The sequence below is a fragment of the Odontomachus brunneus genome, unplaced genomic scaffold (genome assembly GCF_010583005.1).
Source record: "Odontomachus brunneus isolate Ranch 3 - 2012 unplaced genomic scaffold, Obru_v1 Obru_scaffold_167, whole genome shotgun sequence".
Lineage (NCBI taxonomy): Eukaryota > Metazoa > Arthropoda > Insecta > Hymenoptera > Formicidae > Odontomachus > Odontomachus brunneus.
The window spans coordinates 240,350-253,407 of record NW_022639617.1 but is presented as its reverse complement, the minus strand read 5'-3'; the positions used below and the strand labels follow the sequence as shown (position 1 = coordinate 253,407).

Below are 13,058 nucleotides of genomic sequence, written 5' to 3'. Positions count from 1 at the left end.
GCAATTTCTCTTTAGGAAAATTTCCCAATTTTTCACGCGATCATTCTGCGCGTTCTACTCGCAATTCGGTTAGAGGTGCGAACCCCTTGGGAGTGGGCTACGATGGAGTTTATAATCAGATTATCGGGACCGCGCGCGCCGATGTTCGACAAGTAACTATATTCCTTCCGCTTATTTCCCTCTTTTTCGCGAAAACTTCCAGCGGCACGGTCAACCGAACCGTGCACGTAGGAAGATGTATATTGAATTTTCAAGCGAATGTTATTTGTTTCTCAAGTGTCTCACAAGCTTATCATCAGAATTTCGAAGCAAATTCTAAATCCAAGGAAGTTTAGCACTTTAATCAAGAATATTAAATTGAGGAAAAAATTAGGTTTGCTCACTACATAGAGTCGAACTTTTTCTTTAGTAAAATTTAATATAATATTCTATACTAATATAACATACTATTCTATAATTTAAAATAATATTCTATATTGTGAGAGAAAAAATATCTCCAACATATAAACAATATTTATTTGATGGGCACTAATAACATATTTACTAATTACTTAAGTCTAAATTCTTTTATTTAAATAGAACAAATTGTTTTCGTGAAAAGCTAGTGTTTTAAGGAAATATATATTTTCTTACTGAAAAATATTTTATATTAGTGTGAGTATATGTTATTAGTTTCACAGCGAATAAACATTTTTTTTATTTTTTAGATGCTTTTTCTCTCATAGTGTAGTGAAGAGAATAAGTTCTTCTCTTGAATACATGATAACAACCTTTGCTAAAATTGGTGGTGAGTACACTGAGGGGAAAATTACCTTAAAATCAACAAGTATTTCTTTGATGGGTGCTGTTAACATATTTACTTAAATCTAAATTCTCTTTAAATCAAATATTGTTTACCTGATTTAAGTAACCAATATTTGGTTTAAATAAAGAGAATTTAGGTTTAAATAAATATATTAATGGCATCAAAGAAATATTTGCTGATTTTAAGATAATTTTTCCCTCAGTTTATTTTAAGACTGTTATTAAGAAAATATCCTTTAAAAGGAGGAAAGTAAACCGAGTAATCGTTCTTCTTAACAGTGGAATAATATTTTTGTGGGTGTGCGGAAAAACGACATTTTCAGGGACGCGGGAGTGTTCGCGTTATTCGGCAAAGAAGTTGCATGGGGAACTCGGCGCGCATCCGCCGGAGACTCGACGGCCCAGTCGCGTGATGATTAATAAGTTTCGCGCGTTAACCATTAGGAAGTTTCAATGTTAGCAGGCGATTTCTTGGAAGGTAAAGCGCGACGTTGCGTGTGCGAAGGATGTAGAATTTATGTGTGTGTGTGTGTGTAGTATATATGTGTGCGCGCAAATAACGTCTGACTGCGCGCTGCCGCCTCTCGTGTTAACCTTTTCAACCCCAAATTGATTCTATTTGCAAAAAGAATTTTTCCTCCATTGTTCTTAATAATGTAAAGATGATATCTGATTTTTTTCATAATTTTTCAATCAACCATTTTGGAAAAATCAAAATGTTGCTTCAGAGAAACAATCTTTTGATATGCTGAATTATTTTCAGTGCAAACTATATTCTGCATAATAATAATTTTCTACTTCATACATCGTAATAATGCACGAGAATATTTTGTATAGTTCACTTTTATAATAAGTAAATGCAATATTAGTGAACTACGGTTATTTACAGCCAATGTCGAAGTGGAGGAACGACAAGCGCCGACAATTTATTAGTTTTTATTATAACTAAGTGATAAGATTAAAGTTTCGCCTGGAATTATGAGAGACAAAGTTGCCAAGAACGTTTGACAGTTTGGCGGCGAAAAACATCGATTAGTCTGGCGTGTGGATCGATTCGAAGTAAGTGTAGGGCAACGACGGATGCGAAAGGGTCAATCCGCTGTGTTTGTTATTCGCTGCGTTTATTAATAACTCGCCGCCTGAATTCAGGTAATCAGTAGTGTGGCCTCGCGCAGGTAAATGGAGCGCGATAATGTCTATCTGGAAGCGACCGGTGATGTCTCTCTTACTCTTACCAGCGAATAGACGCTCCGGCAAAATGGAGAATGCTCCTTTGCCGGGCTGAATCGTAATAACTTCGCCAAGTCGCAAGACCACGGTTACGCTGTCGTTACGGAAGTTCTCCGCGATCGGTTTAATCAAACGCGACTCGATAACAGCGTGGCTGCTTTGGCAGCAACGTGGACGAGGGCTATTGTATGGACTTCGGTATCCCGAGAGATTGCGACGCAGCAATTCCCCCTGTGGTTTCCCCACACGGAAGAAAAACATGTACGGTGCAACATGAGAGAAAATATTCAGTTAATGAACTAAACATGTGTATCCAGAGTTCTGAAGGTAAATAGCTTGATTAAGAAAGATAAGGCCTATAAGAGCAAATGCTAGGAGTTCGTGCAAATAAATTGGACACTGTCAAACATTATTGTACTCCCACTCTAATTTATTTGCACGAACATCTAGTATTCGATCGTACAGGTCTTATCTCTTTTAAGGAGACTGGAGGACCAGATTGCCTGAAAATCGTGTTTGTTTTTTCACAATTTTTTGTGATAAACTGAATGAATATATGAAAGTGTTATTTTGACGTGTATTTATACAACATATAAATAGAAGAAAAATTTTGATGATCAAATATTCAATATAAGTGTATGGTATGCAGTTAAAATATATTTCGTTTTTCTTTTCAAGGTCGTCATTTTGCAGTAATATCTTGACTCTCGGTGATTCAATTAAGCTGAATTTTAGATAGAAAATATCCGTGAGTTTGTCGTTATCGTGTGAACCACTATAATAGAAACTGAGTAAAAGTTAACAAAATTGCAAATATCTTAATGGAATATTATTAAATTTTCAGTTCTTTGATAGTAAAAAAATTAATATTTCAAAATTAAATATTTTCACGAGTTTGTCAATGGTTCACACGATAACGACAAGCTTACGGAAATTTTCTATCTAAAATTCAGTTTAATTGAACCACTGAGAGTCAAGATATTACTGCAAAATGACGACCTTGAAAAGAAAAACAAAATCTATTTTAACTGCATGTACCACACACTTATATTGAGTATTTGATCATCAAAATTATATTTTTCTTCTTTTTATATGTTGTGTAAATACACGTCAAAATAATACTTTTGCATATTCATTCAGTTTGTCATAAAAAATTGTGAAAGAACAAGCACGATTTTCAGGCAATCTGACTCTCCCCTTAATTCAGTTGTAAGCAGCATAGTTGCATCACCATAAGTATCTTGTGTGGTGGCGATGTGTATTTCGATCAAAGTGGATAAACTTCGCAAGATTCTGCCGAGCCAGACGGTTTCTTTAACGGCGCGATATCGGAGAGAGCGTCCAGACGGAGTCCGGAAAGCACAAGTCCGGGAAATTGCGGAATCGCACATTCCACCTCGTTATCGTACCAGGCGCTGTTTGGCGCTTGACCGTTCCTTCATTCTCCACCATAGAACGGTACCTCGCTGAATGCGTGCCCTAAGGACCCCGTATATCTTATTATCGGCGACGTTTTCAGCGCCGGGAGCGCAACGAAGTCGTGGGCGAGCGCGGGCTCGTCGCGCAAATCCCCGCATATACACACGAGGGTGGAAATATTCTCCGTTCTTTCGCGGAAAACTCTCGTTGTCGTGCAGAAAATAGTGCGCCGGATCTGCGACTTGTAACGCGCCCTCGTCGTCGTCCTCGTTGCGGAAGAGAAGAAACGGTAACTTGGTATCGCGATGCGCATCGGCGTCGTTAAGCATTTTCACATATTATCTCTCGAGCAGCCAAGCATAACGTCTCGTTATCATGAATCGCATCATGCTTGAGAGGAATTTCAAGTAATAATAATTAACACGTGCTTCAGGGGTGGATATTTAGATTAGAGTTTTTCAGCTAAATCGCGATTACAAATGCACACAGCATTTCATATACACTGTAAAAAATCTTACGTACACAGTACGTAAACAAATGTTCCAAAAAGTCCACTCTAAATTTTGTGTCGAAAATAACTCATTCATGTGTTCATTTGTGCGTTATTTACATTATAGACTAATAGTTAATATAAATAACACACAGATGAACATATGAATGAGTTATTTTTGACACAAAGTTTAGAGTGGACTTTTTGGAACATTTGTTTACGTGCTGCGTACGCAAGATGTTTTACAGTGTATATTATAACTCAAATAAAGAACTCAAATTTAGCTGTAAGTTCAGATTCGAGCATCTCACGTGGGACAATTTTTGAGTATCGATTTTTAATACGAGTTATGATGCGAAAGTGCATTATTCAATCTCATTGTCGATAATTGATTTATTTTACTTATGGAATTTTTCTTTTTTAGTTTTGTTAATAAAAAATGCACCTCTCCTTGAAGTAGAAGAGGAGAATATAATTAGTGAAGACGATCATCGATGAAAGAAGCGACATCTCGCGAAATGACATCGTCACGAAATACCTGGGGCTTCCGATGACCCGATCGATCGCTCCTCAGGAAATTACTTTGATTCGCGTTCGCGAGTGACTCGCTCGCGGAGATTGCGGACTCCTTAAAACTTTTAAATCGCTTTCACGTGCACACACACACTCATACACATACCCGTGTGTCTTTTCAGTGGCGCAATACGGTCTGGCTAAACCTAACTCCTTCCTTATCAGCGATGACGAAAAGTTCAGTTGAAATAAGCGAATTGGATCGGCGAATACATTTCCACGGTCGAAACGGAGCTCGCATTAATATTCGTTTCAGACGACGCAGCACGGTCGTTCACAATCGTATTACTCTGAAATGTGCAAGGAGGGCGGCCGCGCGATCTCGTGCGGGACTCGTATCGAGCTTGCTCGAACGTTCTCTGAACGTCGCTCGAATTGCACACACACGCTTTTTCTACACTCACTGTCGTTCTATACTCGTCGGATTGATTCTTGCATGTTTAAAATGAATCTATGTATCAAGGGAAAAAAACTTTGCTAGCCTAACAAAATATCAGTGCCCGCGACAAAAGTGATTTGTTGATATGGGACAGCAAACAATCCCGTAGTACACTGAGAGAAAAAAATAGTTGGAATAACTATAATCTCACTATATTTTATAGTTCGTTTTGGCCTCAAATATATATTTATAGTTCATCTAAACATAAAGATATAGAAATAGATTTATAGTCACCAAAATTAAAACAAATTTATAGTCACCATTTTATTACTCTATGTATATAGTAAAGCACGCTTTGGGAATATAGTTACATATACACTGAGAAAAAATTTATTAAATTTCAAAAAACGTTTGTTTGCATAGTACTGTGAAGATATTTGTTCAAATTAAGTAATTATTTTCTAAAATTAAAGAAACAAATTTATATTAAAACTTTTTTATTTAATTTTGGAAAATAATTACTTAATTTAAACAAATATCTTTACAGTACTATCCAAACAAACGTTTTTTGAAATTTAATAAATTTTTTTCTCAGTGTACCTATATTTTCCAAATATTCCAATTGTATTGACTATATAAAATAGTTAATTTCTCTTACCATTCAATATTTGCAACCTTACTATATTTGCAACTATATTTGCAACCTTCTATATTTGCAACTATATTTCTTATTTCAAATGATCATAATTCTTGGTAAAAGTTTTACATGGATCAGTTATACTATGCTTATATTGTAAATATTACAAACATTATGCTGAAATTTATTATAAAAATAATATTCCTAACTATAATCTTTTTACTATGCCATTATAATTCCAAGTATCATACATTTTTCCCTTAGTGTAAGAACGAATGATTTGTTACTTTCGATTTCTTGTTCAATTAAACAAAAAATTCATCTACCATTTTGCGAAAAACTACGTAAAATTCTAAGTTATTAATCAAAGAAGATTTGTGAATCACATACCATACGGTACACGAAAAAAAATAATTTGCTGCAGCAGTAAACTAATTTGCTATATACACGGAGAAAAGTAATTTGCTGGCCCAGCAAATTTTCTGCTGATCTAGCAAAATCTTTTCGTTATTATATGGATAGCAAAAAAATTTGCTAAGAGTACTAATCACTATTTGCTGGATATAATTTACTGAATCTATTAATAAATTATTTTGCTATTAGAACCATGATGGATTTATGTAAGCAATTGCAGTTTTGCTCCGATAACAACTAAATTTGCTAAGGATACATTATTTCGCATCAATAGCAAATTAACGTAATTAGAACAAATACAGTCAATTTTTTCTGGCAACGAAACTACTTCTGCTCTGATAACAAATAATTTGTAAAATTAGTTACGTCAACTAAATTTTTTTGATGTCACTACGAATATGCAGTAGCAATGACGATTTTGCTAAAAGAGCAAAATTATTTTTCTCCGTGTACGGACAGTTAAATATAATTCGCTATGTTAGCTACTTTTTTTTACTTGCTATGATAACAAGAAAATCTGCTCCTACAACAAGTGGTTAACGTAGTGAATTTGCTAGATGGACAAATAAACATAATTTACTGCTTTAGCTACTTTTTTTGTTGCAAGAGCAGATTTTCTTGTTATCATAGCAAGGAAATTGGCTCCTGCAGCAAAGAAAAAGAGGCTAATACAGCAAATGTTAGTTGTCCATATGTAGCAGATCTTTTTTTTCCGTGTGTATGCTTATATATTAGATCAGACTGAACAAAAAAGTTCTCTACCTTTTTGCAAATGACCACGTAAATGTTTAGTTATTAATCAAGGAGGATTGGTGCACAATAATTGTGCGCGATAATGCACCAATCTTCTTGCGACGTTTGTCGTTATATTTTTTGGTGTTATGACGAGGCATTTTCAGCTCGTCACGACGATCCGACCGAACATCAGTCGGATCGTAGAACAGGCGCAAAGCGCCAAATAAACTACTTAACACCGCCGCCAATTGTTCTCTCGAGTGGGGGAACGGCGTAGGTGCCGAAATTGCGAGCCGGCGGGTATATAAGCGGAGCGTGATAACGATAAGCGACCAATCCTGAGGCGTCCGCTGCTCTCACGAGCACGTTCGCCTATCTTGACTGTCCTGAAGTCGGTGAGCACATCGGCTATCCTGAGACCGTTACAACTGGGAAAGATGCGCTCATCATCCCGGACGTAGCATCTCGCAACCGATCCGAGAGGTCTGGGAACAAGAGGTGGCGCCTCGGTCAAGCGCTCCTGACCTCCCTGCCTCCTAGAGACACGACCGCGAGGAAAGGTGCGCTCATCTACTCTCAAGGCCGCACCACGAGACGAAATAAACCAGCAACCGAGGGATACAGAGGTGGCGAGCTCACCGTCTCTGCCTTGTGCTGGGATTCTGTTTGTGCTGGGAACTCGTTATTGGAGTTAACGACAGTTTCGTTATTATTGTGCAGCTTTTCTACAGTATACAAAAACTGCGCAACGATAACAAAACTGTCGTTAACTCCAATAACGAGTTATAGAATCCCAGCACTGTGCCCTTATTCTTGAAATAGTTGCGTATACGTAAGTTTTACTGCGCACACTGAGAGAAAAATATATGATATTTGGAACTATAATGACATAGTAAAAAGATTATAGTTAGGAATATAATTTTTATAGTAAATGTTACCATAATATTTGTAATATTTACAATATTAGCATAGTATAACTGACCCGTGTAAAATTTTTACCAAGAATTATAATTATTTGAAATAAAAAATATAGTAAGGTAGCAAATATTGAATGGTAAGAGAAATTAACTATTTTATATAGTCAATACAATTGGAATATTTGGCAAATATAGGTACATGTAATTATATTCTCAAAGTGCTTTACTATATACATAGAGTCATAAAATGGTGACTATAAATCTGTGTTTATTCTACTATATCTTCATGTTTAGATGAACTATAAATATATGTTTGAGGCCAAAACGAACTACAAAATATAGTGAGATTATAGTTATTCCAACTATTTTTTTCTCTCAGTGCAGGTTTAATCATACCATAAAATAGCTGCGCAGTAAAACTTACGTATACGCAACTATTTCAAGAATAAGGGCCCTGAGTTCTGGGCTCCCTCCCGCTGGATCCTCTCGTGCGCCCTTATCCGACGCCACCCTCATCCAGGGCAACCAGCCTAACCGATCGCGTCAACCCGCCGCGAGACCATCCGCGCCGCGACCGACCGCCGGACTCGTCCACGTCGCCGTTTTCGAGCGTACGTGGGAAGCCTGCGACAGGCGCCCGAATGCGCCGCGAGTTAGTTGTAAGGTCGCGTTTAGTCGTAAGTTCGCGTCTAGGTGTAAGTTTGCGCTTAGCTGTAAGATTAGAAGTAAGTCCGCGCCCGCTAACGACACACCGCGTATAACAAGAATTCAATAAATTATTTTTTGTTTTTTTCATTAAACACGAAGAACACCATAGAAGGAGGAGGGCATACTAGGTGGCGGCGGGACGCCGTGCGTTCAAGATCTGCGTATCTTTTTCGTTTCAGAAAGAGAAAAATATCGAGAGCGCGGTCCTGCTAGGCCGGGGGACTCGAACCCGGGTCTTTCGCTTGCTGGACAACTGCTCTAAACCACTGAGCTACTTGATGCTCCACGCTCACGACACTCTCTTCCTAGATAATGCTCTCCTCTTCCTAGATAACGCTCAGAGATGCCGTTCGGAAGCGACATCTCTGGCGCGATCCCGAGCGCACGGCGACTACAGAGAGAAACAATGTTACTGTACCAAATGGTACAGCTGTCAAGCTGGTAGCATATAGAAAAACATAAGCAGTAAGACGTAAGCAGTAAGTAAATTGACCAATCACAGTTATTGATCTTCTTTCGTCCAAGAATCAACTACTGATTGGTCAATTTGCTTACTGCTTAAGTTTTTCTGTGTGCCATTAGGTAGAAACAGACATAAGATTTAACTGTTAGTTAGCTTACCGACCCTGAGGGTCGGTTTATCCAACCTCTTGCTAAGCTAACTAACAGTTAAATCTTATGTCTGTTTCTACCTAATTTAAAGGAGAAACAAAGACAGACGTATGAGTTAACTGTTAGTTAGCTTAGCAAGAGGTTGGAAAAACCGGCCCTCAGTCTCTCAAAGTCAAAGGTTGCTATCCTTTAAGACCTGCTATCCATGTATGCCCGTCTCCACCGTTGCCCCTCCTCATCCGGTGCAAATAATACAAATAAGCCCCGGGGTCGACACCAATTTTTTGGCAGCCCCCGGGTGCTTGGACGCAATGCGCCATGGGGGATCCACGTGCTCTTTTACTCACTCACACACACCAACACCGACAATCGCACCGAGCCGCAAAGAACCCGTGGACACCGGCGAGCTCTTCCACCGCCGTTCGGTGTCACAGGCGTTCGTCCGACCACGCCAAGGTCGTCCGACCGTTCCGACGACAAACCGTGTTAACTAATATTATGAATTGCACTCATACGGCAAATTTTGTACACATTCAACAAATAAACGAGAACAAATATGACTTGTTTCTCAGACAATATATCTCTGTTGAAGTGACAAATGATGAGGAATGACCTGCAACTATTTCCCTAATGATTATTAAATGCGCACTGAGAGAATGTATCGCTAATTTAACAAAATATTAATACCGGTTATTAACAACTAGTTGGTTGACGCGGAACGTAATAAATAACTCGGTAATGGAAATAAATGGTTTGTCACATTTAACTTGCTGTTAAGCAAGCTTTATTACGAAAGCACCACTTTCGTAATAGAGACACAACTAATTTAAACTAAACAGACGAGAACAAATGTGACTTGTATCTCAGATAATATATGTCTATTAAAATGACAAATGATGAGGGATAATTTGATGACTGTTCTGTCTGTTTTCCTAACAATGAACCATCGGAGTCATAGATACTAAATAACCGTTACAATGAAAAGAGGCGGAAAAAGAGGCAGGGAAAGAGCGAGCGTAAAAGCGTAGTAAAGCCGACTCACCGTTGATTGACGATCGCACACGATGATAAACGACTTGGCTTTGCAGAGAACAGCCCGGACGACATGAACGCGAGCGGCGAGTCCGGCGGCACGATGTCGGAGGACTACGAGATGGGCGGCTGCGGTGTCCCGGAAGAGGAGACCGGCTCGAATCTGCCGACGTGGGAGGCGGTGGCGGCCCTGTTGACCCTCGGCTTCCTCGTGCTGGCGACGGTGTTCGGCAACGCGCTGGTGATCCTGAGCGTCTTCACGTACCGGCCGCTGCGCATCGTGCAGAACTTCTTCATCGTCTCGCTGGCAGTGGCGGACCTCGCGGTGGCGCTGCTCGTGATGCCGTTCAACGTAGCCTACCTCTTGCTCGGCAAGTGGATCTTCGGCATCCATCTGTGCAAACTGTGGCTGACGTGCGACGTACTCTGCTGCACCGCCAGCATCCTCAACCTGTGCGCGATCGCCCTCGACCGCTACTGGGCGATCACCGACCCCATCAACTACGCGCAAAAGCGCACCCTCAAGCGCGTGCTGGCGACGATCGCCGGCGTGTGGATCCTCTCGGGTGCGATCAGCTCGCCGCCGTTGGCCGGCTGGAACGACTGGCCGGAAGAGCTGGAGCCGGGCACGCCGTGCCAGCTCACCAGACGCCAGGGATACGTCATATACTCCTCCCTGGGCTCGTTCTTCATACCGTTGCTGCTGATGAGCCTGGTCTACCTGGAGATCTTCCTGGCGACGCGCAGGAGGCTGCGCGAACGGGCGCGGCAGAGCAGACTCGGGCCGGTGCAGTCTACCAGGCATCGCGAGACCGACGACGCCGAGGAGTCGGTGAGCTCGGAGACGAATCACAACGAGCGCTCGACGCCGCGTCTGCAGGCGAAGCCGTCGCTGATCGACGACGAGCCGACCGAGGTGACGATAGGCGGCAGTGCCAGTGTCACCGGCCCGTCCGCCAGACGTGGTGGTAACGCCGGCGTCGCCGCCGCCACCTCGACGGTCTACCAGTTCATCGAGGAGCGACAGAGGATCTCGTTGTCGAAGGAGAGACGCGCCGCGAGGACCCTCGGCGTTATCATGGGCGTGTTCGTCGTCTGCTGGCTGCCGTTCTTCCTCATGTACGTCATCGTGCCGTTTTGCCCGGCGTGCTGTCCGTCGGACAGGATGGTGTACTTCATCACGTGGCTCGGTTACGTCAACAGCGCTCTCAATCCCCTCATCTACACGATCTTCAACCTCGACTATAGAAGGGCGTTCAGGCGGTTGCTGCGAATCCGCTGAGGATTCTCTCCCCGTTTGGAGACAGAGAGACAAAGCGACTACCGTTTCTCGGAGCTCTTCCTCCGCGCGAGGATCCCCTTTCGCTGCTCGGCGAGCAGAAGAACTCGAGGTCGTCCCGACGTCGTGTCTTTCTTCTCGCCGAGCGGCGGAAGCGACGGCAGCAACAGCAACGGCAGCAATGGTGCGGAATTTCGCGGTACGATTGGCTGGCTGGCTGGCTGACTGGCTGGCTGACTGGCTGGCTGACTGGCTGGCATTGCGTATCTCCTCCGGCCGATTCTTCCGTTCCACCCGCGGGATCTCTCACCGGGATCTGCTGAATCGGTAGGGGAAGGTCGTTAAATAAGTTCTTCGTCCAGGGGAAAGCGCGTCGCAATTAACGTCAATCCCGACTCGCCTCGCCTCGATTGTTCGCGCGCGTTACGTTTCAACGGCGAGACCTTAATACGGACGGCACAAAGACGGCGAGAAGCGCCGCGCGAGAGAGAGTGACGCCAAATAAGTCACCAGATCTCGCAAATTGGCGGGACCTATTATCGTTTCAGAACTGGCGAGAACTGGCTCCCACCCCGCGAGTAAGCGTCGGTCATTTATTTTCGGCCGCGCCTTTCAATTAAGATATCGAGAGAATCGCGTCGTTGAGAGAAGTGCGAGCAATTACATTTGTCCGACAGGCAACTGAGCGCTCGCAATTCCCTCCATCGAAGAGGAAGCAGCGATAATACGCTGCTGACTGCGTTAAAAGCGCGACTACGGAGCTCTCGAGACGATAAATCTCGAAGGTAACAACGGAAGGAAGTCGGAGAATTTTTTTCCGATTGAGAGGATCTCGACTCGAGAGAAATGCTGGCGAATTTGGAATCACGCGAAATCAATTTCTCCCTTGCGCTCGGATAACCGCGGCGGCACCTGATCGGCTGTCTCGATCTTCGAGACCTTCAGTTCGTTTCCAGACGGAAGCTTTCACACTTTTCTTCTGCCATTTCCGAAGTCACGCACACACGCCATGTGGAAATCTCGACAATCCTCTCTCGGCTGATATAACGAATCGTCGTGACTTAAGCGTGAGAAAGAGCGATATGCACTTATCTTTCGCGGAACTTTCGCGAAAATTTATTAAGGATCCTGGGAAGAGATGCCGGGCGCGAGTGGATGCGGGATCTCATCTGTGAGGTGCACGCTGCGCGCGATCAAGATTGGCGGAGAAGCCGGCGCTAATCCGCCCTTTCCCCTGAAGAGCTTTAAAGGGCGAAAGTTGAAGGGGGGAAACTTTTCGTGATAAAGGAAATTGTGCCTCTCCGCCGGCGCGACAACCATCTTCTCGACCTGCATCATATGCCACCGCGCGCGCAGCTCTGTCAGTTCAAAATCCGCGCACAAAATTCCTCTCTCTTTCTCACGAAATTTCGCCTCCTCCGCGCAGTTTCCCAAGCTTAATCTCACGGAAGGCGATCGAATTTAGCGACTTGAGAGCCCATAAATGCAATTTGTTGCGATCAGCGTATAACGCAGCGTGTTCTCGCAAGTATCTCGCTACTCACGATGAAAACCGAACTCGTCGTCAGTGGAAAATCTCTCTCATTTGTCACGAGAAACGCGGTAACCACCATTTTTTTTCTCTCGCGCTTGAGACCCTTCGTCGTGCACACTGAGGGAAATTATTCGATAGAAAGTTGACAAATGGATATTTCCGATCAAAAACCAATTTTTGTACACAGAGAAAAATAATTTTACTCTTTTAGTAAAATCGTCGTTGCTACTGCATATTCGTAGTGACATCAAAAAAATTTAGTTGGCGTAATTAATTTTACAAATTATTCGTTATC

The 13,058-nt window shown here is 42.3% G+C and overlaps 1 protein-coding gene across 1 annotated transcript in view; it reads right to left on the bottom strand.

The window, feature by feature from the left end:
- LOC116851197 (delta-1-pyrroline-5-carboxylate synthase) overlaps positions 1 to 10,770 on the bottom strand; it is a 75,221-nt gene extending 64,451 nt beyond the window's left edge. The window contains exon 1 of the mRNA XM_032830390.1: positions 9,961 to 10,770. Within this exon, the coding sequence (XP_032686281.1) occupies positions 9,961 to 10,755 (795 nt within the window). The 5' untranslated portion in view covers positions 10,756 to 10,770. The remainder of the gene's footprint in view (positions 1 to 9,960) is intronic.
- Positions 10,771 to 13,058: the final 2,288 nt, after the last annotated feature.